At 32.7% G+C, this 25,277-nt stretch overlaps 1 protein-coding gene across 1 annotated transcript in view; it reads left to right on the top strand.

The window, feature by feature from the left end:
* LOC126889466 (FAS-associated factor 1) overlaps nucleotides 1-23,236 on the top strand; it is a 185,847-nt gene extending 162,611 nt beyond the window's left edge. Inside the window, exons 10-13 of the mRNA XM_050657784.1 lie at nucleotides 390-552; nucleotides 672-906; nucleotides 13,083-13,160; nucleotides 23,009-23,236. Coding sequence (XP_050513741.1) covers nucleotides 390-552; nucleotides 672-906; nucleotides 13,083-13,160; nucleotides 23,009-23,089 — 557 coding nt within the window. The 3' untranslated portion in view covers nucleotides 23,090-23,236. The remainder of the gene's footprint in view (nucleotides 1-389; nucleotides 553-671; nucleotides 907-13,082; nucleotides 13,161-23,008) is intronic.
* The last annotated feature ends 2,041 nt before the right edge of the window (nucleotides 23,237-25,277 follow it).

Here is a 25,277-nt window from a genome sequence, read left to right as displayed (position 1 = left end):
CATTTCCTTTTGCATCCCATAAAAGTCGTGCTCCATCTCTTTTGAAAATGCTTCCCAATGTTCTGTTTTCTTCCTTCTTACTATTGAGTTTAATTCATTTCGTACTCTTTTATATTCTTCATGTTTGTCTTGTTCTTTTGGACTTGTATTCTAGGTAGATTTTCTTTTTTTCTTGGCATTTTATTTTTATTTCTTCACAGAACCATGGAGTTCTCCTGTTCTTTCGTATATGTTTACTTACCTTACGTTCTCCAAGTGCTTCCGTTGCTGCCATTTTGATATTATCTCTGATCTTCCTCCAACTTTCTTCTATGTCTTCTATAATAATATAATTTTGTTATTTATTTTCTTTATTATAACATTTCTAATACTCCTTATAATTTTTTTAGGAAATGTTGGTGTAAATGAGCTTTTGTCAAGTCTGATAGAATGTGTAGAAGTATTTTTAGAACATCAACGAGTAGAAATAAAGGAAGAGGAGGAAAGAGCCGAAAGAGAAATGGTTAAATTAGAGCAAGATTTAGCATATCGTGAAAGTTTAGAAGCAGATAGGTAAGTAGTACGTTTTGGTACAAATTATGTTAAGTGTCTAGTTCTAGTTAAAAGGAATATAAATTAAGTTGAATTCTTAAGATATCTCGATGTTGTTTATAGATGTTATGTTTTTGTAGAGCAAAAGAAGAGGCCAAGCGGTTACAAGAGAAAAAAGAAACTGAAACCAGGAAACGACTGGAAAGTGAAAAGGCACTCTCGGAAGCAAAAAAAGAGGCCTTTAGGAAACAAGTCGAAGCAGATTTACCTCCCGAGCCATCTCTAGAACAAGGCGACAGTATTACTAAAATACGATTTAGGTTGCCAAAAGGAGAACATTTGGAAAGGCGGTTTCAGACGACTACACCTTTGAAAGTAAGTTCACTTTATACAGGGTGTCCAGAAACTCTACCGACAAAAGAAGATAATTTTAAGAGAATTTAACCCAATTCACTTAAGTTGGATTTATAGTTTGACGTAGCGTAGACGTAGACGCAACGGAGACGCACTGGAAAAGATCAACACCGAATTTTGTGTACTCGTGTTTATAGATGAACGCAAGCGCCTGACGGAACGTAAGAGAAACGTAACGTAACATAAGAGATGACCAACTTTCATCTTTTACAGTGCGTTTCTTCCGCCTGGCCAATCATAAGGCAGAATTTTGTTCTGTCACTCAAAGTGGACCCGCCCCGCCCCCTCATTCCTTGTGTTGTGTAAAAAGTTGATTGTCAACATATTCGAATTTTGTTAATTATTTGTTAATACAATGGATGTTAACTTATTAATTTAATAAAAATATATCATAGAGTCATTTCAATATTTCAGATAAATATGAGTTGTTATTAGCCTAATTCGTGGTTATCCACACATATTATACGATAGGTAAATCCAATAAACATTTAAAGACCAGGAAATGGAACAAAATAGTTGGAAATCCCAAGGCATGCGGCACCAAAGAGCATACTTTCGTTTATTTCCTAATCCCTGTAACACACAAAACAGATAAATATTATAATAAATAATAGTATGAGTATAAATAAATAAACACAAAGTTTGTTTACTGTTCGTATAATTTATAGGCTATGTTGTTGAATTAGAATTAAGTCATTGTTTACTCTTTCTACTCATGCGCAAAAATTCCGCTACGTCGATCTATAAATTGACATAATATTTTCTTCCGTCTCCAGTCCGTTTCTTACGTCTACGTTGCGTCTACGTCTACGCTACGTCAAACTATAAATCCAACTTTAGTCCTAAAATGCTTCCTAAGGGAGCTAGAGCTATTTGAAGATGACGTATACCTCCTGAATGCTTCTACACTGCGCGTCATAGAAAACGGGCACCCTAAAAAATGGGTAATTTTTGAGGTTGCGTATCTCCTAAACCGATTTAAGTGATTTTTTGAATATGTTATAGCTTTGTTCTTTGTCAATATCTCTGTAATAATATTTTTGCTAAACACGTAAATTTTCATTTTATACCGGGTGTACGAATCAAACTGTGTTTTTTTCTCAAAGTTCGCAACACCCTCTGGAATATCCTAGCATTTATAAAATACTGAAATTAAAACTCAACTATAGCCTCAGGTTTTCTCAACATTTTGTTTTTTGATTCATTCGCTTATGTTGGATAATACAAAAGTTAGGTACTTTAACAATTAGCCATGCTCTTTTTCAGTACAGGGTGTTTCTAAACAAGTGCGACAAACTTTAAGGGGTAATTCTGCATGAAAAAATAATGACAGTTTGCTTTATAATCGTATGTCCGCAAATGCTTCGTTTGTGAGATACGGGATGTTGAATTTTTTTTTACAAACTGACGATTTATTTATTGCTTTTAAACCGGTTGAGATATGCAAATGAAATTTGGTGGGTTTTAAGACGTAGTTATTGCACATTTTTTGACATACAATTAAGAATTTCATATTCACCATTGGCGTGCATACGGGTAATATAATTGGTCATATTACCCATATGCACGCCAATAGTGAATATAAAATTCTTGATTGCAAGTCAAAAAATTCGCAATAACTATCTCTTAAAACCTACCAAATTTCATTTGCATATCGATGGCTTAAAGCACACTTATTGTATGTCCATTTTTTTCTATTATTGAGTTATGCACTGTACCTTGATGTCCTCCTAACAGTCTATCATCCTGCACAGACATTGCATGTCCTAACGCGTTTGGTGTGGTATAAATGACATTTCAAAACTGCGCTATAGCGCTTTACTACAAGAGCTTAAACATTCAAACTCGATTTTCTCAAAAAGTACATGCACGGACATACAATAAGTGTGCTTTAAGCCATCGATATCTCAACCGGTTTTAGGGCAATAAAATAAATCGTCAGTTTGTAGAAAAAATTTAACATCCCGTATCTCGTAAACGAAGCATTTGCGGACATAAGTTTATAAAGCAAACGGTCATTATTTTTTCATGCAGAATTACCCCTTAAAGTTTGTCGCACTTATTTACAAACAACCTATACTGATGAAGAACATGACTAGTTGTTAAAGTACGTAACTTTTGTATTATCCAACATAAGAGAATGAATAAAAAAACAGAATGTTAAGAAAACTGAGGGTTATAGTCGGGATTTCATTTCAGTATTTTATAGAGGCTAGAATATTCCACAGGGTGTTGCGAACTTTGAGAAAAAAACACAGTTTGATTCGTACACCCGGTATACAATGAAAATTTACCTGTTTAGCAAAAATATTATTACAAGGATATTGACAAAGAATAAGGCTATAACATATTCAAACAATCACTTAAATAAAAAAACAGGTTAAGGAGATACGCGACATCAAAAATGACCCACTTTTTAGGGTGCCCGTTTTCTATGACGCGCAGTTTATTTAGGAAAACGAAAGTTGGTACGCATATTTATCTTCCAGAGGTAAATCGATTCCATCCATTGCGAATTTCTAGTACCAGTCGTAGGCGTCCGTTTTGGGTAGGCAACGGTTATTTGTTATTTTATCGCATAACTTTTTTATGTATAAAAATATCACAAGGAAAAATTCCTGTTACTGGCTGTATACCAGAAATCACCAAAAATAAAAACCTTATCTTATAAAAGGTATATTTAAAATCCCTAAAAAGGGCTATATCACAACAAAACGTTTTCGGAATCAATATTCCATCATCAGTGTTATCACCTAAAATAAGTATAACTCTATAAAGGCCCTGATCGACAGGCTAGTAAAACCGCGGTTTTGTGGCTCGTCGGTAAAGCTCGCCAGTGTATCATTGCAATACCGCGGTTTTATATATCGAAGAGCCTGGCTCTTGGCTCGTCAGTTTGTTTTATTTTTTTACTCGGCTAGCTGTTCAAAACCGCGCGTCGATCACGGCTGGCGAGCCAATCCGACAGTTTGAGGCGACCGTTGAAATGAAAAGACAAGTTTTTAATCATGGATATGCGAACTCTCAGCGACGACACGACTTTTTATTAGAATTTATATATTGCTTACGAGACTGTTCTTGTTTATGGAAATGTAAATCGCCAGAGCATAAAAACAAAGCAATTCGACTTATTGCATTATGTTAAACTCTTAAATATCGTAAAAAACATGAACCCAACTCAACTAGAGCCGATGCCAAGAAAAAAATTCAATCATTGCGAGCTTCCTACAGGAAAGAAAGTAACAAGGTTACGACATGTTGGCTGTGGAAGGTTGACACGACTGTTTTGCTCGCTAGTCGATCAGCAACAACGAGCCGTCGCACAGTGGTGAATTTTGCCGAAAACCTGGCCAAAATGCAAAAATTTAAGTTTATATATTCCGAGAAATTTTATATTAATCTTGCTCTGTAGGTTTCGGAGGATCATAAACGGCCATTGAGGGTAGAACAATACAAGCATATCACATATTTATATTAGTCTAAAGTTGGGATTGAACGAAAGCGGACCGAATAAAATTAAAGTGTGTTATACAATTGAGGCATTGTTGGTTTTCGTTTAAAACTATAGACGTGTATTATTTTGTTATTTTATAGTGTTTCTTTAGGTAAGTGGAGTATTTCAATATACTTTTTAGATTCTTTTTACTAACATAAACTTTATTTACAACATATTTACAAAATGATGGCAAGAATCTTCAATCGTTTTCTGTTTACCAAGGTTCAAAATGGAAAAAGTAAAAAAGTCAGCTTTGGTCAGCAAAGATTTTTTGCTTAATAAATAATACAATATGTATATAAATATTCCTCAAGAAATCATCTGCAACAAGTTGCAAACTTAGCGGAATTCTTCATTTTAAAAAACTGTAACATGCTGGAGAATTTCTTCATTAAGAGACTTTAATGTTATGGTCAGTTAATAAAGTAAGAACAAAATATGAAGCAGCTGATCCAGTAAATTTACAGTTTTTTTACGCAAGAACCGCAGTTTTTTTGTTAGTTTTTTTGCTTTCTTCTTCTTGTTTTTTTAATCTTTAAGTCAGTTTACCTTTATGTATAGGTCTATCTTTTTGCTTCCTTATTTTTATATTTTTTAATAATTTTGGTAGTGCGAGTCCAAAAATTTTGCCTTTTTTTTTAAATAAAATGCATAAACGATACTTTATATTAAGAAGCCAAAAATAGGTAGGTCAACTCTTAATACATCATAATTGTTTTGTAAATGGATCCGATTAATTATAATTATTACCTACCAATGTGTGGCTTCTTAACGCAAAGTTTCGTTTATGCATTTCATTTTTAAAAAATTAAAATTTTTGGCTCACACGACCAAAATATAAACGTAAGGAAGCAAAAACAGGATTATACATAAGAGTAAAAGGACTTAAAGATTAAGAAATAGAAGAAGAAAGCAAAAAAATAACAAAAAACGGCGGCTCTTGTGTAAAAAAAACTGTAAATTTACTGGATCAGATGCTTCATATTTTGTTTTTACTCTATTAACTGACCATATAACATTAAAGTCTTTTCATGTACAAATTCTCCAGCATGTTATATTTTTTTAAAATGAAAAATTCCTCTAAGGATGCATTTTGCTGCAGATAATTTTTTGAGGAATATTTATATACATTTTGAACATTTATTAAACAAAATATCTTTGCTGAGCAAAGTAGACTTTTTTACTTTTCCCTTTTTAAACTTGGAACACTTAAAACGATTGAAAATTCTTGCCAATTTGCAAACATGTTGTAAATAAAGTCTATTTTACGAAGAAAAAATACTCCACTTACCTCCAGACATAGCATCCGCTATAAACTAACAAATAATACACGTCTATAGTTCTAAATGAAAACCAAACAATGCCCCAATATTATTGTATAACACACTTAATTTTTATTTGGTCCGCTGTCGTTCAATCACAATTTTACACCAATATAAATATATTATGATGAACAAGTTGCTGATATGAGCACATTGTGTAAATGTTAAGGTATAGAAAGTCTATACCCGGGCAAACGGGGCCCTAAAACTGTTTAAATAAAAACCTTCAATAAGATTGTGAGCATTAGACTTTCTATACCCTAACATTTATAAATATATGATCTCATAGGCCCCCATGGGCATGGCCACGCCCCCTAGCTTTTCTGTTGCTTTAAACTATAATATATTGTCCTCCAAAGTATACAAAATTTAATGTGCAACATCTTCACGTCTGGCCCCTCCCCTAAAAAATTTATAGATGGGCGCCTATGCATGATCTGCTAGTATTGTTCTACCCTTAACGGCCGTTTATGATTCTCAAAAGCCTACAGAGCAAGGTTCATATAAAATTTCTCAGGGTATACCTATAAACTTGGATTTTTACATTTTGGCCACGTTTTCAGCGAAATTCACCACTGTGCGTCGTTCCTAAAACCGCGGTACTCTGGCTCTCACGTGGATCACCCACTTTAGTAAAGCAAACGTGAGGTTAAATTTTGACAAAGGTAAAAAAAAGTGAATAGATAGTTATACTTACAGGTTTACATGCAGGTTTACATACAGTTTACTGCTTTAAGCCACCAAAATATACGGGTAAAAACTCTTGAGTTGTTTTTAAACAGTTGAGGTTACATTATATTATCCGATTTTAAAGGATGTTAAAAATATTTCCAGATTAACCCCTGGCATCAGATGACATCAACCATATTGGTTGGAAAATTTGTAGGTAGCTTACATGGCAGCACTAGATTGTCAATGTACCTTGACAGACTGTAATAATATATGTAGTTACTTCAGTCAAAGAATTTAAATTTTGTGTTAATATTTAAAATACAATAAAATACAAAATAAAATACATGTTAATATTTAAAAACAGTAGTGAAAAAAACATTTGTTGGGATTAAATTTAATCTACCCTAAACAAATATGATGGATAAATGTAAAAATTACAGGATCAAACAAAAGTGAATTAATACTTACGTTAGGGTAGGCAATTATCATTACATAATTATATTTACAAATCATAGGTGTTGTATATGTATTAATATATACTCCGTCTAATTTACTTACCGTTGTACGTCATCCGCGTCATAGTCCGTGACATACATTTACCCTATGAAATGGAGACCACTACACTGACAGAGGTATCAGCCAATAGATTGAAAACGACAGATAGGGCGATTGAACGAGCTATGTTAGGAATATATCTGAGGGAACATATACGAAATGAGGACGTGCGAAGCAGGACGAAGGTGGAAGGTGTAATTGGAAGAATAGGGGACTTGCATAAAATTTTAAATTTGAAAAAAATACTATAAATCACAACAGAACATAATTTAAAACATGTATCACAGAAAAAAAAAGTTTTTTTGTCTTTCGTTTGGCCCCTAAAGACGATTAAAAATTCAAATTAGAGCAGCGGGCTTAAAACGCGCCCTAATTAGTCGTGACGTCAAATAATTGCAGTATTGGATGTCCTCGGCATTAATTTATTAGGTTTGGCATTCGTTTTGTCACTGACACTCAGTTTTATAAATATTTTGATAGATTTTCCAATCTCAAGAAACTGGTATATATTATTACAATGACATACGATAAATGTCATTAAAATATAAAATATAACCATAAACAAAAATAAAATATAATTAGTTGACGTCACGAGTCGTTTGAACTATTTTAAATACACAGAAGATTTTAAATTTCTACTTCTAAGTTATTATGAGTTTTTGAAGCGTGAAATTTTAAAAATCTCATTTTTAAACAAAACTGAACATTATTATGTAATAAAAAAAATGTGCAAGTTCCCTATTGCGCATATGAAATGGAACTGGGTAGGACACGTGGCACGGCAAAACATTGAAAGGTGGTTGAGAAACATTGTACACTGGAGACCACGCTAGCATAGTCTTAGTAGAGGAAGACCACAAAAACGATGGCTAGACGACATTAAAGCAAACATTGAGAGAAACTGGCACCAAATAACACAACACAGAGATGAATGGATAACTCATGGGGAGGCCTTTGTTCAGGAGAGGATGCAAACAGGCTGAAGAAGAAGAATTCGTCTAATATTTCGTAACTTTTCGCCTCAGATGACAGATAACAAGATGGCTGCCTCTACAAAACCAGACTTCAAAAACTTCAAAGGCGCCGACGCGAGTGTCACTACCGTTTCGTTTTAAGACTGTGACCATACATTTACAAACTATTGATATACAATCGTAGGGGAGCCCAATCGGGGATTTTTGCAGTTACTCGAGCGCGTCAGATTATCACATGGGGAGAAATCATGTACCCTGTAAATGTACCCCTACCATAAATTGGATCTTAATACAGGGGAGTTCGTTAAGGGGGTCCGAAAAAAAATGTTATCCTCAGAAAAGCTCGAAATCGTCAGATTAAGATAAAGTAAGTTAAGTACAGCTGGTTGCTAAAAAAACTGATACGACTCTTAGTAAGATTTGATCATTTTGAGCAGTGTATTTGATTGATTTGACATTATATTAGATTTATTATGGCAGACAAATAATAAAATAAACAAAGAAACAACTGATTACATATGTTTTTTTTTGTTTTGATTCTGGCCTTGGTTTGGAACCTTTAGCCACGTAATTACATAAAAAATTATTATTCGTTCATACAAAGTTGTCCAGTATACACTTAAAAATAAAGAATAATAAAAATAAAGCTTACAAATAACAATGTCTACTTACTATGTTAATAAATACAACTATGCTATTTTTTTTCCTATTTTTTTTTCACTACGATAGGAACTAAACCCAATTCAACCTCTCGGATATTTAGAACCTCTTAGTGATTTTTTTTAATAATTTTTTTTTAATTCATAAAAATTGTCATAATTATTATTAAGGTCTAAATAATGATATTATTTTGAATTCTTGCAGTTTTCGCATCTTCAGAAGGATTCTCTTCTAATCTCTCTAAAAGCGTATCTTCATGAGCGGTAGATATTTTTTGTCTTCCAGAACCTTGCTTTCTTTCGAGAGTTTCTTGTTCTCTCCATCTTTTATTAATATTAAAAACTGTTGTTCTGCTTACGTTAAAATGGTTCTTTACGGCAGATACTGACCAACCATCTTCTAATTTCGTTACAATTCTTGCTTTTAGTTCTTCGCTAGCATGTGGAACCATTCTTTGAGGTTGAACAGAATGTTATTTGACAAATTTTAAGATTTGGCAGTGACAGTGACAGTATGTAAATAATAAGTATTTGTTCTTCTAAATACACTGCTCAATTCTCTACAAAATACGATTTAAGAGTCGTATCAGTTTTTTTCTACTAGCGTGCAAAAATGTCTACTTTCGCGCACGCATTTTAGTTTAGAAAGTTTTACTTTTCCGCACGCGTGTTACTTTTCCGCACGCGGTTTTTACTTTTCCGCACGCGTTTTAATTTAGATATATTAATATGGCCTTAAAGTAATTGTAATACATGCAATAAACTAATATTTAGATATTATTTACTAATTTATTTCAAATATATCTTATTGTGTTCCTGTTTTAATGAAATTAACGCGACAATTCGATGAAATAAAATTATTTTGACATAATATTCGAAAGTCAAATCGGTAGACAATAACAGTCGTTTTGAATCATCGTCATGGAAACCAAGATCGTCGTAATGCTAACTAATTATATTGCAAGTTTGGTTTTGACAACCTTGTCAAAGAATTAATTTGTGTATGTATTTTCATATTAATTAAATTAATTGATAAAGATTTGGTAATTTTTTAAAGACTCTTAGAAAACATATTGTTCCTAACTCTTGCAGAAACTCTCTTTTCCGCACTCGACTGCTTGCCGAACTCCCGCTTCGCGTCGTTCGGCAAACTGCAGTCGCGTGCGGAAAAGAATGACTTTCTGCACTTGTTAGGAAAATAACTATATTAGGAACCAGCTGTACATACAGAACAGTGTATATTTAAAAAATCTGACAGTTTGGGTGGGGCGTAAGGAAATGGGCGAGTCACAAAGTTTCATATTTCGAGAAATAAATGTCAGATCGAAAAACTAAAAAATGCGTGTTCAATATTTTTCAAAAAATCTATCGAATGATACCAAACACGACCCCCCCACCCCACATGGAGAGGGGTGCGGGCTAAATTTAAAATAGGAACCCCGCAATATTTCGCAAAATGAACATCAGATCGAAAAACTGAAAAATGCACGTATTTAATATTTTTGAAACGACCCCCACGGAGGTGGGGTGGGGGGTTAGTTGGAAATCTTAAATAGGAACCCCATTTTTTTGCAGATTTGAATTCCCTACATATAAATAAGCAACTTTTATTAGAGACATTTTTTCGAATTATGGATAGATGGCGCTATAATCGGAAAAACGATTGTTGGAAATGTAAAATTAAATTAAAAAATGGAAAGTCCCCACTTAAATGGAAAACTTTACTTAACTTTTTTTGGTTTTAGGACCTAATCTTCATAACCCCGTAGGTCCCCATAACGCTCGAGTAACTGCAAATTTAGCATGCTTTCCTCCCCTACTACAAGGTAATAGTAGTTGTGAATGACGAGGATGACGAATCAAACCAAATATCAATAATATCGGTACATTCGTCCTTAAGTTGTAAATGATTTATCATCATTTACGACTTTGTTTTATATATCTATACTGAAATCACAATAAAGATGCACTAGAAATCAACAAACCAAGACATGTTGAATGTTACGCGGAGCACTCCCGAATCATGATTTACAATATAAACCGGGAGATATTAACAGAAGTTCAACCACGATTTTCTAAGTCCTGCCATTTGCAATACTGGAAGGTTAGAGAAGGTACTTACAATTTGTGGAAAAATCCACGGGTTTCTAGTACTGGTCATAGGCATCCGTCTTGGGTAGATCAACGGATATTTTATCTCATAACTTATTGGTCTTTAAATTTTTAGACATTTTTGAGAGTAGAGTATTAAATTATGAGGTATTCTAGTACTAAAAGTTACTCTTGCTTTAAGTCGGCAAATACACCGTTTTTTTTTTATTTTTTTAAAAAAATTTTCAAATTCAAATAGAAGGTGTACAATATAAAAATGGGTGGAAATTGCATTTTAGTGCATAACATGCATCCAAAAGTGCATGAACCTGTCAAAATCAGTGTATTAAGGGCAAAATTTTGTTATTTGGGAGGTTTATGGAGTTACGAATACGCAAGCAGAACCGACCTCCGAATCACCTAGTGCCCAGAGTTGCTGCTAAGGCACGTCATCTGGAGTTTCGTGGGATATCGGCAATAAATTAAGGAAAACAGATTATTCGAGGGTTTTTGGGATGGCCGAACACGAATATGACATTACAACCGACCCTCGGAGCACCTGGTGCCCAGGGTGACTGATCTCGAATTTAGAGAGTTTTTGGAGGTCGATTCTGATGGCGTATTCATGTTCAGCAACCACAAAACTCCTCGAGTAATCTACTTGCATCACTTTAGTGTCTGAAAGCCTCGAAATTTAAGAATATGGCGTGTATATTAGCACCCCGAGCACTAGGTAAAGATCTGTTCTAATGTGACATTCTTGTTCAGAAACCCCAAAAACCACCTGAGTAATCTGTCTGTATCAATTTACTGCCGAAATTAATATATAAATATGGTACAGAAAATGCTTAACAAATAAAAAGGTACCATAAAATATCATTTTATTATAATACTAAAATACAGAGTGTCCCATTTAAGAAAACTCAGAAAATACTCATTCCGAGTTTCAACCAACCCCGTATACTCAAATTAAACATTTTGGTATACTATTAATAACTGACAATAGTAGACTATATTAAAAATCGTTTAAACATAAATTAATAGAAGTTTGGATATCAAATCACTAACAATATGTATAGGGTGTGAATGTTCCTACAAAATTAACAAAAAAACGTAATTATATTTTTAACTACCTCGTATAATATTTCAAAACACTATATTTTATTAAAGAGAACATCGAGTAGAATCCAAAAATGTAAAAATATACAGGGTATTCCATTTAAAAAAACATAAATTTGTGTCACCCTATGAAAACGGGTAGCCCTGTATATTAGAAAATACTGTTAAATCATAGTCCTATCTGTGGCCCATGTTTTACCTAAACTTTTTTCGTATATCTTACGACAAACGAGTAATTGGACTTTGTCACACTAATGCCCCACCCTGTATACAAAATAACCATAAAACCATCCTGCCTCTTTGTAAATAGACTTATATTAAGATTCTTGAAACATGTGCAAAATGGCATGACTCAGAAAATCGTTGACTTTTTCACGAATTTTCTTACAAATCTAGGACTCCTGCCGTCTTACAAGAACCGTTTAACCTTCCTGCCGAGTACCGAAAAGGTATTGATTGTATTTGAGTATTATAACTTTTTAAATGCAGGACTAAGAAAATCACGGAATCAGGGTGAAAATTTTCCGCAGAATTTTCCAAGGGACAAGTATACTTAAACATTAGAAGACGTCATGCCAATATTTTTTTTTGATCATTTTGAAATAAATATGTTTAGTTTATTTAGTTGGCAGGACCTAGAAAATCATGAAAATTTCATTATTTTCCTTACATGTTTGTATACATATATACTCCGTTACCCCGTTTACAACCCTCCTGCCCAAAAAATTTTCTTCATAAAATCGATAGTATCCTGTCTATCTACGGATATGGCAGGACTTAGAAATTCATCGCAAAACAATATTTTTAATTTTTTGGGAAAATCTAATTTTTACAGGAAAATGTCACAGGAAATTTCTGGATGTTTCCACAGATTGTAAGTACATCTTCTACCCTTCCAGTATTGCAAAAGGCAGGACTTAGAAAATCGTGGCTGAACTTCTGTATAATATCTCCCAGTCTAATAGGTTTGTTCCAACACAACGAGCAACCGTGTATGTAACGATCACCGTCCTGCGCAGTACCATGGAACGTATTATTTCGTTCCCATGGAACCCATGGAACGTTAATTATCTAGTAACGTGATCGTTACATGACGGTTCTTGGTCATTTTGGAACAAACCTAATGTATAAACTTTGTAAATCATGATTTGGAAGTGCTCCTCGTAACATTCAACGTGTCTTGGTTTATTTATTTATAGTGTATCTTTATTGTGATTTTAGTATAGATATAGCGTTCTTATTTTTTCAGGTGCTGTTAGACTTTTTAATAGTGAAAGGATATCCTACGGAAGAATTCAAAGTTATATCTAGCTGGCCTAGGAGAGACGTAAGTTATAATTATTTAAATAAAAGATAGGAATATATTGATACGGCTGTTACAATCGTACTATGGCTAGAACCTAATATTCTGTTTATTCCAACTTCCTTTATAGCCCGATCAAAGAACAATCTGACTAAAAAAAAAAGGGAAGGATGAAAATTTGGGAATAGGTAGTTGAAATTGTCTATTATTATATAACAAAAACTTTACAATTCTACATCCCCTCCATTTTTCAAAAATAGAGGGGAATACCCCCTCTCGAAGGTGAAAAATATACATTCAAAATAAGTCCGGAATTGGATAAAATGACTAATTCTAATCAACTTTTGTTCTATGGAGTTTTTTCACTAAGTCGATACTTTTCGAGTTATTTGCAAGTGAATATGTTAATTTTTAACAGAAAAAAAACATGTTTTTGGACGGTTTTTCGGAAATCTCAAAAAGTAAGTATTTCAGAACAAAAAAATATTCTTAGCAAAAATATAGCTTATAAAAAACTGAAAAAAATGGTGTATGCTTGAGGTCTGTAGACCCAGTAGAAGCAGAGTTGTAGCAAATGAAAAGTAGGTTATTTCTCGTCAAATTCCAAATCGAATATTTCAGTGTGAAATAACCCAAAAACGGAACACTTTTCGGGGAAAATTCATTTCAACTTTTTTAAAGTATTTAAATAAAAGTTTATTGTGGTTTTTAAAAAAAACTTCTAACATTAAAATTAAGTGAGTTACGCTCAAAATATTGTTGGTCCCTTTTATTTTTTGGTAAAGAAATCGCGAAAATCACCCCCTAATTAGCATCACAAATAAATTTTATCATTACCACTTCACAAGTTACTTTGCTTATGTTTATTTATGTGCTCTGTAAGTTTCATCGGTTCAAAGTGCTTATTTTTGAAAAAGCTATAGTTAAAATGGCTTGAACTAGTAACTAATCACGACTTTAGGCATATTTTGAACAGCCATAATATTTTAATAGAAAGAACTCAAAAATGTCATTATATGGCATTATAACAAGTTATTTTGAATCCAAACATGTTTTTGATCAAATTTTATAGTGTAAAAAACGTTAAAATACCTTTTACCTAACGTTTTTACCTTTTTCTCCATTCCCAAAATACATCATCATCGATTTGGCTGAAAATTTGCCCACATATATAGCCAAAAGTTAGGACTTTAAGTGGTTAGAAGGATTTGAATTATATTACAATACCAAAAAAGTTACATGCAGTAATATCAGACTCAAAAGTATATAGGTACATATAAGTCCAGTCGGAATAGCATTTGACCTTGAATGCCGAGCTGCCCAAAATTTTATTTTTATGATCTTTAGGGGAGTCAATAGTAGCCTAAATTTAAAATCACGAATGAATTCCTCCGTTACGTTAGCCGCCATCTTGATTTTAAAGGAGAACCTGTTTTGCTCAATATCTCCGCCATTTTTAACTTTTCCACAAAATGGTAGGAACTGAAATTGTTCCAAATAAATCTTATTTACAATTATTACAATTTCTTTTTAACAATTTTTGTCGTGAGGTCGATATTTTCGAGTTAATTATACTTACAGTAGACGCCGATTTGACTATAATATTGCATGTCACTTTTTTGGTATTGTAATATAATTCAAATACTTCTCACCACTTAAAGTTCTATGTTTTGTCTATCTGTGGGCAAATTTTCAGCCAAATCGATTATGATGTATTTTGGGAATGGAGAAAAATGTAAAAAGGGTATTTTAACGTTTTCTACACTATAAAATTTGATCAAAAGCTTGTTTTGAATCAAAGTAACTTGTTATAATGCCATATAATGACATTTTTGAGTCCCTTCTATTAAAATATGTTTTCCATTGATACTTTACGATAGAAAATGCAAATTTGTATAAATAAACACCAAATCACTGTAAAATCGCATAAAATAACATTTTGAGAAAAAAAGAAGAAGACAATTTTTGACCTTAAATATCTTATTTTTACGTCCCGCAGAAGCTATATACCAATTTTCAGACAAATCGGAAGTCCAAAATTTTTTTTGCTCCAAAATTGAGTGATTTGAAATGGAATGACCCTAAAACAAGAAAGCAAAAAAGGAAAAATATTCAGAAAAGCAAAACGTACATTTTATTACTCTTTAAGATTTTTGGTATCACTAATAATTTTTAAGTTAATTCCATGAACAATTCCATTTTTTTTTTCAAAATTAAAAAAAATTTTTATTTTAAACCCAATTTTTTTCAAAACTGAGCACTTTTAACCAATGAAACTTATAGATAATATAAACAATACATAAGTAAAGTAACTTGTGAAGCGGTTACGATTAATTTTATTTGGGAAGCTAATTAGGGGGTGATTTTCGCGATTTTTGTACCAAAAAATAAAAGGGACCAACAATATTTTGAGCGTAACTCACTTATTCTTAATGTTAAAAATTGTTTTAAAAACAAAAATAAGCCTTTTTTTAAACTCTTTAAAAAAGTTGTAATGAATTTTCCCCGAAAAGTGTTCTGTTTTTTGGTTATTTCACATTGAAATATTCGATTTGGAATTTGACGAAGAAGAACCTACTTTTCATTAGCTACAACTCTGCTTATACTGGGTCTGCAGACGTCATGCGTACACCATTTTTTTCAATTTTTTATAAGCTATAGTTTTACTAAGAATATTTTTTCGCTAGAGTACTTACTTTTTGAGTTATCTGCGAAAAACCGTCCTTAATCATGTTTTTTTTGTTAAAAATGAACGTATTCACTCGCAAATAACTCGAAAAGTATTGACTTAGTGAACAAACTCTATAGAACAAAAGTTGCTTAGAATTAGTCACTTTATCCAATTCCGGGCCTATTTTGAACGTATATTTTTTCACTCACGAGAAAATAATTTTCGCCCTGTATTTCCCAATCTTTGTAAAATGGAGAGGATGTAGAATTGTAAACTTTTTCTTATATATTAATAGACAATTTCAACTACCTATTTCCAAATTTTCATCCTTCCTTTATTTTTTTGGAGGTTTTCGTAAAATTTTGTGTTCCCTGCTATTAGGACAGTTCTAGGATGGCTTGGTGTCATGTTGTTTTCGGAATTTTTCTGAGTGATTTGAGCAATTTTATCGAGTAATAAAGTAATCGAGTTTATTGAGAAGAGGTTTAGAGCTACTTTTTAAGGTCATATTAAAGTTATTCTTTTCCTTTAATAATAATTAATTTTTCCCCATTTAAGGCGTATGCGTATTTGTAACATCTTTACCTTTTTTTCAGTTAATATTATCAATACTCATTACATTTGACTCTTTAACATATGCTCGGAAGAAGTATTTAAGACAGCGCTAGAGGAAATCACAGAAGGCATAAAGATAAATGGAAAAATAATAACATAAGGTATGCTGATGACACTGTGATTCTCACGAGTAGCATGGAGGAGCTGAGTTGTGTGATTAGTAAGGTACAAAGAACAAGTGCACAATACGGGCTCAAACTAAACATCACAAAAACCAAATGGATGCTAGTAATCAAAACCCAGCAACGAGCAAGACAACTGATATTAGACAATCAAAGAATTGAACACTTGGATTCGTACACTTACTTAGGAACAACAGTTAATTTAAGTTGGGATTAAGCGAAAGAGATACGTATAAGAATAGAAAAAGCAAGAGCGTCATTCACTAGCATGAAGCAAATTTTTACCTCCAATAGCCTCACCCTACCTCTCAAAATCCGGCCTCTCCAATGTAATGTATTTCCGGTTTTGTTAAGGTACGTGTCCATTACGTTGGCGCTCCGTGTAACTGATCCAATGGATACGGCATGTTCCTGTACATATACGTATGTACAACGTATCCACTATGTAGAGCTGCTACACGGAGCACCAACCTAATAGATACGTACCTTTTTTATATGGAACGGAGGCAGGGACAAGTTATTCTGCAGCATTAATGGAAAAGTAGAGGCCTTCGAAATGTGGGCTAATCGACATATTACGTATTAGTCTGGGCAGATTATCGGAGAACAGGCCATTTTTAGGAAAAGTTATTTACCAGCAATTTTATTGCTGGAAACGAATCTTGTGATTGTATATATTAATAATATAGGTATGCAAAGTACGTAGATAGTGTGCTGCTTTTTTTATAAACAAAATGGCGCCCGAAAATCGTGTTTTTTTTTCAATTTTTGCTCTATAACTCCAAAGATTTTAACTTTACACCAAAAACACCCAAATACAAATTCACCGTAATTAAATTTTGCATCGAGACGTGTGTTTTCCGATTTCCTTAGACGAAAATTTTCACCGGAAAATGCGGGTTTTTCCAACAAAATCTTTAATTTTCAGCTAAAATTTTAGATAAGTAATTGTTTATCAATAATTAAATAACTTGGTAGTATAAAATATATTTTCGTATAGATTATAATTCCAGAAGCCGATAGAAATTGAATGAACAATTTAGAAACAATTGAATTGTTAATTAAAAATTTACGGTCGCTATAATAACCACAATAATTTTGATACATAAGAATAACTATGATTTTTATATAAAAAGACACTGTACCTATCTAATCTACTTTACATAATTGAAATTGGACTATTTAAGCTGCCTCAGGAATATTTTAAAATTATAAACCATTTTTTGGCTTATAAACAAATATAATATCTCGGAAAATATTAAATTAAATTAAATCATGAAAACGGTATTGGAAAAAAAAGCGGCAGGACGCTTCTTTTAAAAGAAAAAAACGTTTAATTCTGATGAGTGGTTCCTGAGATACAACCGGTTAAAGTTGACCGGCAGTTTCGGTAAAGATATAAACAATAAGATCATAACTTTCGAACCATCACCTTTTTATTTTTATCCTCTTTCTTCACGCCAATTTTCATATCTTTAAAATAATCATAACCCCCTCTGTGGCTCAGTGGTAAGAGCGCCTAACCTTTGAAGCGTCAGAAATTTTTTCATTATAAATTAATAAATGAAAATAGTTTCTGTCCTTGTGGGATCGGTACTCACCGGAGGGACCGCAGACGTTCGGATACAATTAGCGTCTCTTTGCAAAGACAATGACGTCGACTTTGCAAAAGTAACAAGACACTTACTCAACACACACTACACATTACACCTGAGTTAGTGATAAGTTATACAACTACGTGGCTAAAGGTTCCAGTTCTAAACCAAGGCCAGAATCAGAGAGAAAAAAAAATAATCATAACATATATTATTATAATAAAAACTATCGATATTACGAGTGAAAATTGCCAAAAATAGCAAAATTCCAATCAAAAATTAGGTTGGAGAAAATGTAGTCTCAAAGTTCAAAATCGGTATACGTTAAAAAAATGCATTTTCTCGGCTTCCCTTGGAGCAATTTTCTTCATTCTTTTTTTGTTCCCAAGTAACTCGAGTAGAGCCATCTAACTAACGCATTATTAAATGTCAAAGTTGCTTTTGTTTTGTTATAATATATTTATTATAACAAAATTTTTAATTTGTTTAAATAAAGGTTGTTTAAATAATTATACAGCTTTCAAATGAGAATATTTGTGTTTTTAACGTTAAAAGGTACACTTGGAGTAAGTTTATTTAAAAAAGTCTACAACTGGAAAAAAATATGTAGTTTTCTTTTCTTATAAATAAATTATTCTATTATAACAAATCAACGGCAAGTTTGACATTTAATATTGCGTTAGTTAGATGGCTCTACTCGAGTTACTTGGGAACAAAAAAAGAATGAAGAAAATTGCTCCATGGGAAGCCGAGAAAATGCATTTTTTTAACGTATACCGATTTTGAACTTTGAGATTACATTTTCTCCAACCTGATTTTTGATTGGAATTTTGCTATTTTTGGCAATTTTCACTCGTAATATCGATAGTTTTTATTATAATAATATATGTTATGATTATTTTAAAAATATGAAAATTGGTGTGAAGAAAGAGGATAAAAATAAAAAGGTGATGGTTCAAAAATTATGATCCTATTGTTTATATCTTTGTCGTAAATGCCGGTCAACTTTAACCGGTTGTATCTCAGGAGCCACTCATCACAATTAAACGTTTTTTCTCTTGAAAGAAGCGTCCTGCCGCTTTTTCTCCAATGCCGTTTTCATGATTTAATTTAATTTAATATTTTCCGAGATATTCTATTTGTTTATAAGCCTAAAATTTTTTTATAATTTTAAAATATTCCTGAGGCCACTTAAATAGTCCCATTTCAATTCTGTAAAGTACATTAGATAGGTGCAGTGTCTTTTTATACAAAAATCATAGTTATTCTTATGTATCATAATTATTGTGGTTATTATAGCGACCGTAAATTTTTAATTAACAATTCAATTGTTGCTAAACTGTTCATTCAATTTCCATCGGCTTTTGGAATTATAATCTATACGAAAAGAGCTTTTATACTACCAATTATTGATGAACAATTACTTATCTAAAATTTTAGTTGAAAATTAAAGATTTTATTGGAAAAATCCGCATTTTCCGCGGAAAATGTTCGTCTAAGTTAATCGTAAAAAGCACGTCTCTATGCAGAATTTAATTACGGTAAATTTTTATTTGGGTGTTTTTGGTGTAAAGTTAAAATCTTTGGAGTTATAAAACAAAAATTGAAAAAACACGATTTTCCGGCGCCATTTTGTTTATAAAGAAAGTAGCACACTATCTGCCGACTTTGCATACCTATATTATTACTATATACAATCATAAGATTCGATTCCAGTAATAAAATTGCTGGTAAATAACTTTTCCTTGTATTTTGCTAATTAGCCCAGAGTAGTATATCCTGGACCGAGCACGTGACCAACGGGGAGGTACTACGCCGCATAAGTAAGGAGAGAGAGGTAGGAATAACTATAAAGATAAGAAAATATTCAGCAGAAGGGGTCCAGGGAGGAGGAGACACTCGTGGCTCCAAAACTTGCGGTAATGGTTCGGATTGTCATCTGCTGAACTATTCAGATCTGCCGTAAACAAAGTCAGTATAGCCATGTTAATTGCCGTTCGGAACGGACCAGGCACATGAAGAATTAGATTTTAGTCCGATATTAGTTAACAAAATCTTCTGTTTATAAACTACAATTATGAAATAGTCTTAATAGTCCGAGAGGTAGTGTCAAATTTAACCGGAGCGTTTTAGCATGGCTGTTTTCTTTTTATTTAGTTAGGTGTTCCAAAGCTTATTAACAAATGATGTGTCAGCTGGCCCAAAACCGGAGATTTTAGACAAAAGGTAAAATGTGAAATTTGATGGAAAAACGGTTCAACTTACTTGTCAAATATTTATCTCCTTGACTTACGTGTATAATAGCCAAAAATGCCTAGCTACTGGCTTTCATCCAGACGACTCGGGTTCAAATCCTGGCCATGAAAATTTTTTTTGTTTTTAAAATTGACATATAACGATACGCTTTAATTACTATTTTTGCTAATTTTAATTTTACTAATTTTTCTCAAAACGAAATAATATGGGTCATATAAAAGTCACAGTTAATATACAAACCAGATGCTAAGAAAGACACGGTTTTACGAAACGAAATTCATCCCTAACCATATGGTTTTTGGTGTGTTCAGTTTAACAAAATGAATTCCCCATAAATTAATTACCATATCAGACCATATGTGTCAACAATTCACAAAGGACATGCATTCGAAAACATTTCTTAACTGCAGAAGTGTTTCTGTTTTTTATACGCCAGATCTAAATAATTTATTGCCCATCTGGTCAGAGGGTAGAAACACAAACAGATTAGCGTCTGTGGCTTTCTTACAGTCTCTTCACAGCATGCGAACCACGCGGACACGCCCGCACTCTCGCTAACAATCGACCCTCTTCCGAGATCTAAGCAAAACACCTTTTTGTTACCAAAATAAATAAATATTTTACTGTTTGTCGTTAACTTATTTTTATTATTTTTAATTACTTCCGTCAACTCACACCTACCGGAATATTGGTGACCCCGAGAACATTTAAAACGCCGCGAAAATTTAACAAATTAGTGCTAATAATATACTTTTGCCGGTTTTTTAAATACAGTGAGCATCGAAAATGACGGACAGTACCAGTACCAACAACAGTGCTTCAGGATAACAGTGCTTCAGTTGATCGGATTTCAGTTAAAATCCCACCGTTTTGGCCCAACGATCCTGAAATTTGGTTCCTGCAAGTGGAAAACCAATTTACACTGGCAAACATAACAAGTGACACAACAAAATTTAACTACATAGTTGCTAATCTCGAAACAGTGTACATATCAGAAGTTACGGACATCATTGTGTCGCCACCAGCTACAGAGGTACGTAAAATTAAAGTCAGAGTTAATTAAGAGACTTAGTGCATCTCAACAACAAAAAATTAAAAGACTACTTGAGCATGAAGAACTGGGCGATCGACGACCTTCTCAATTCTTACGATATTTTTTACAGTCTTTAGCAGGCACAACAGTACCAGATAATATTGTAAGGTCTCTGTGGTTAGGTAGACTGCCATCGTCTATACAGGCTATTCTAGCTACTCATGTTAAAGCTAGTTTGGATGCAGTTGCCGAGCTAGCTGACACAATCTCCGAAGCTATAGCTCCTAGCGTCCATATGTCAGAAGTTTCCAACGCGCGTGAAAGTACCATCGATAAATTGACAGCCGAATTAGCTGACATAAAAATTCAGCTAGCTAGTTTGTTTTGATTTGAAAATTAATTATTTTTTGATAATACCACGATTTTATTATTTATACGACACAATATAAAAAAGTCTGTATGTCATTTATAGAATCGTAAACTATGCATTTGATCATAATATGATATAATATTATTTGACCTCCTTAATAAACAAAGTTGTTGTACATAATCCCCTGAAGCTTCCTGTGTTAGTACGACCAATCTAAGTGAAAAAGGGGGTTGTCCCCGACGTTCTTTTTTTGGACCCTAATTTTTCACTTTTCTATCACCAACCCTTATTAATTTAAATATTTCCTTGTTCTCTATAATATATAAAAATGAATGTTTATCTGTATGCCCCTTATCGAATCGTAAACTATGCATTTGATCATAATATGATGACCTCAAGCAAAGTTGTTGTAGGTAACCGGGAAGGTTCTGAGTTAATATGATCAATCTAAGTAATCATTATTTACGCAGACACCACAAAAACAATATTGCTTATTAGAAAAAAGTATACGCAATATTTTTGAGTATTTTTTGGCTTTCTGGTAATTTTTAGGTATTTAACTTTTAAACATTATTTTTTAGTTCTAAGGCGGTACGAAGTTTGCCGGGTCAGCTAGTTAATAATAAAAAAATATTCTTGAACTATGTAGTTTGGCAAATATTAAAAAGTATACCTAAATCATTAATTTATTAATTTTAGATTGTAAGAAAAACGCGTTCAGCTGAATATATTATGATAAAATGCAAAGTTTACGATTCTATAAAAGACATACAGACTTTTTTATATTGTGTCGTATAAATAATAAAATCGTGGTATTTTCAAAAAATAATTATTTTTCAAATCAAAATGTCAATTTTAAAAACAAAAAAGTTTTTCATGGCTAGGAATTGAACCCGAGTTGTCTGGGTGAAAGCCAGTAGCTAGGTATTCTTGGCTATTATACAAGTAAGTCACGGAGATGAATATTTGACATATAAGTTGTAGCGTTTTTCCATCAAGTTTCACATTTTACCTTTTCTTGCCGAAAATCCCCGGTTTTGGGCCAGCTGACACATCATTTGTTAATAATGCTTTGGAACACCTAACTAAATAAAAAGAAAACAGCCATGCTAAAATGCTCCGGTTAAATTTGACACTACCTCCCGGGCTATAATTTTATTTATATTGGTAGCTATTTTAAAAATTAATTTTGTAAATTCTTGTGTTTTAGTTGACTTCATTAGATAAAAGCCAAACACTGAAAGAACTGAAGCTATATCCTCAAGAAACTGTGATATTAGAAGAGCGATAGTTTTGATCACACATTCCCCAACCAAGGGTTAGGTTTTTATACCAGCATTTAAGCGTTGTAAAGTTATTTAATATATTTTTAATTTCACGTAGTGTATGATTAATTTAAATGTATGCAGTCCGATGAATATACATTACATAAAAAAGATCCTGTTTTTGAATTACCTGCTAACTTTACAATTACGCATTAATTTGGGTGTTCTTGAAAATACTTGATAATGTATACTATATATACATACATACATAATAGATTGACACCCATAGGTGTCGAGATTTCTTCCTTTTACACTGGGGTGCAAAATTAACCGGACACCTTAAAAATGGGTCATTTTTGATGTCTCAAATTTCCTGAACCTGCTATCCGATTTGTGATTTTTTTAATATATTATAGCCTTATTCTTTAACAATATCGCTGTAATAGTATTGTTGCTAAACAGTTAAATTTTCATTATAAACCGGGTGTACCAATCCAACTGTGTTTTTGTCTCAAAGTTCGCATCACCCTGTGGAATATTCTGGGATTTATAAAATACTGAAATTAAAATCAAACTATAACCTCATGTTTTCTCAACATTTTGTTTTTTGATTCAATCGCCTATGTTGAATAATAAAAAAGTTAGGTACTTTAACAACTAGCCATGTTTTTCATCAATACAGGGTGTTTTTAAATAAGAATGGCAAACTTTAATGGGTAATTCTGCATGAAAAAATAATGACAGTTTGCTTTATAAACAGTATGTCAGCAAATGCTTCGTTTCCGAGATAGGGGTGTTGAAAATTTTTCTTACAAACTGACTATTTATTTATTGCTTTAAAACCGGTTGAGATATGCAAATGCAATTTGCTGGGTTTTAAGACGTGGTTACTGTACATTTTTTCACGTACAAGTACGAATTTAATATTCACCATTGGCGCGCATACGGGTAATATGAGCCGTCATTTCTTCCTATCTGCTGCTAAAACTTTTGCTTCTTGCCACGATGTTCCTCTTTTCTTAAGTATTTCGTTTACACTAGTGTTCCAGCTTTTCCTTGGTCTGCCCCCGTGCTTTTACCCACTGCTTTGGCCTCCCACGCCATTTTCACTTGTCTGTTACCATTCATTATTATCATGTGTCCAGCCCATTTTAACTTCTTTTCTTCAACTTTTTCGTTGAGCAACTTTACCTGTAGTTCATGTCTTATATCTTCGTTTCTTATTTTGTCTAATTTTTTTGCTCCCACTTGTTTTCTTAAGTATCTCATTTCTGTAGCTTGTAATCCTTTCCTTTGTCATTCAGTACCCAGTTTTCTGCCCCATATATTGTAATTGGCATACATACCGTTTTATAGACTGTCATTTTGGTTTTAATCGATATTTCTTTTTTGTTTAGGAAATTTTTATACAGTGAATAATAAGTTCTCGTTGCCAATTTTATCTGTTTCCAATTTTATCTTCTTGTGTACCTTTTTTGTTTAACATTATTTCCAAATACTTAAACTGGTCTACTTGCTCCGTTTTTATCCTTCGATTTCAATACTTACATTTGCTTCTTTGTTGGCTATTGTTATTACTTTCGTTTTCTCCATATTCATTATTAAGTTGTAGCTTTTTAATTCCTCTGCATAGATTCTAATATCTGCAAGAGCCTTTTCAGTTCTTGCAACTAGAACAATGTCATCAGTAAATGCACAGGCTTCAATTTTTATTTGTTGCAGATTTCTATACCCTATAGCGCATTTTTTAGTTTTTATCCGACACATTTTAATCACTTCATCCTATATACTATATATGTATACTTTGTGTTTGTCAGTCCATAAAATTCTTCAATACATGTATCGCTACTTCTTACTCTTACAAAAAAATGTTACGCCACTGGAAGACCAAGGATAACTTCATCACCATTTCCTGAATTTTAGTGTCACAATTTTGAAACTCGTCTATACAGGATGAGGCAGATAAAGGGCCAATTAGAAATATCTCGAGAACTAAAGGTAACTGAATTCTGAAAATTTGAAATAAGGGGTTTTGAAGAGAAACTGTAATGAAAATGTTTTCATCTATTTGCTACTTCCGGTTATGCCAGAAATTGCTTATAACTTTGTTTTTTTTTAATGGGACACCTGTATATTTTGAAGGTATACTTGTTTAGGCACGAGGGTGAATTTTTACATTCCCTGGCGCATGCGCACACCGACAGTATGGTATTA

The sequence above is a fragment of the Diabrotica virgifera genome, chromosome 8 (assembly GCF_917563875.1).
Source record: "Diabrotica virgifera virgifera chromosome 8, PGI_DIABVI_V3a".
Classification (NCBI taxonomy): domain Eukaryota; kingdom Metazoa; phylum Arthropoda; class Insecta; order Coleoptera; family Chrysomelidae; genus Diabrotica; species Diabrotica virgifera.
Note: the sequence above shows the minus strand (reverse complement) of the source record. Positions and strands in the feature narration are given on the sequence as shown.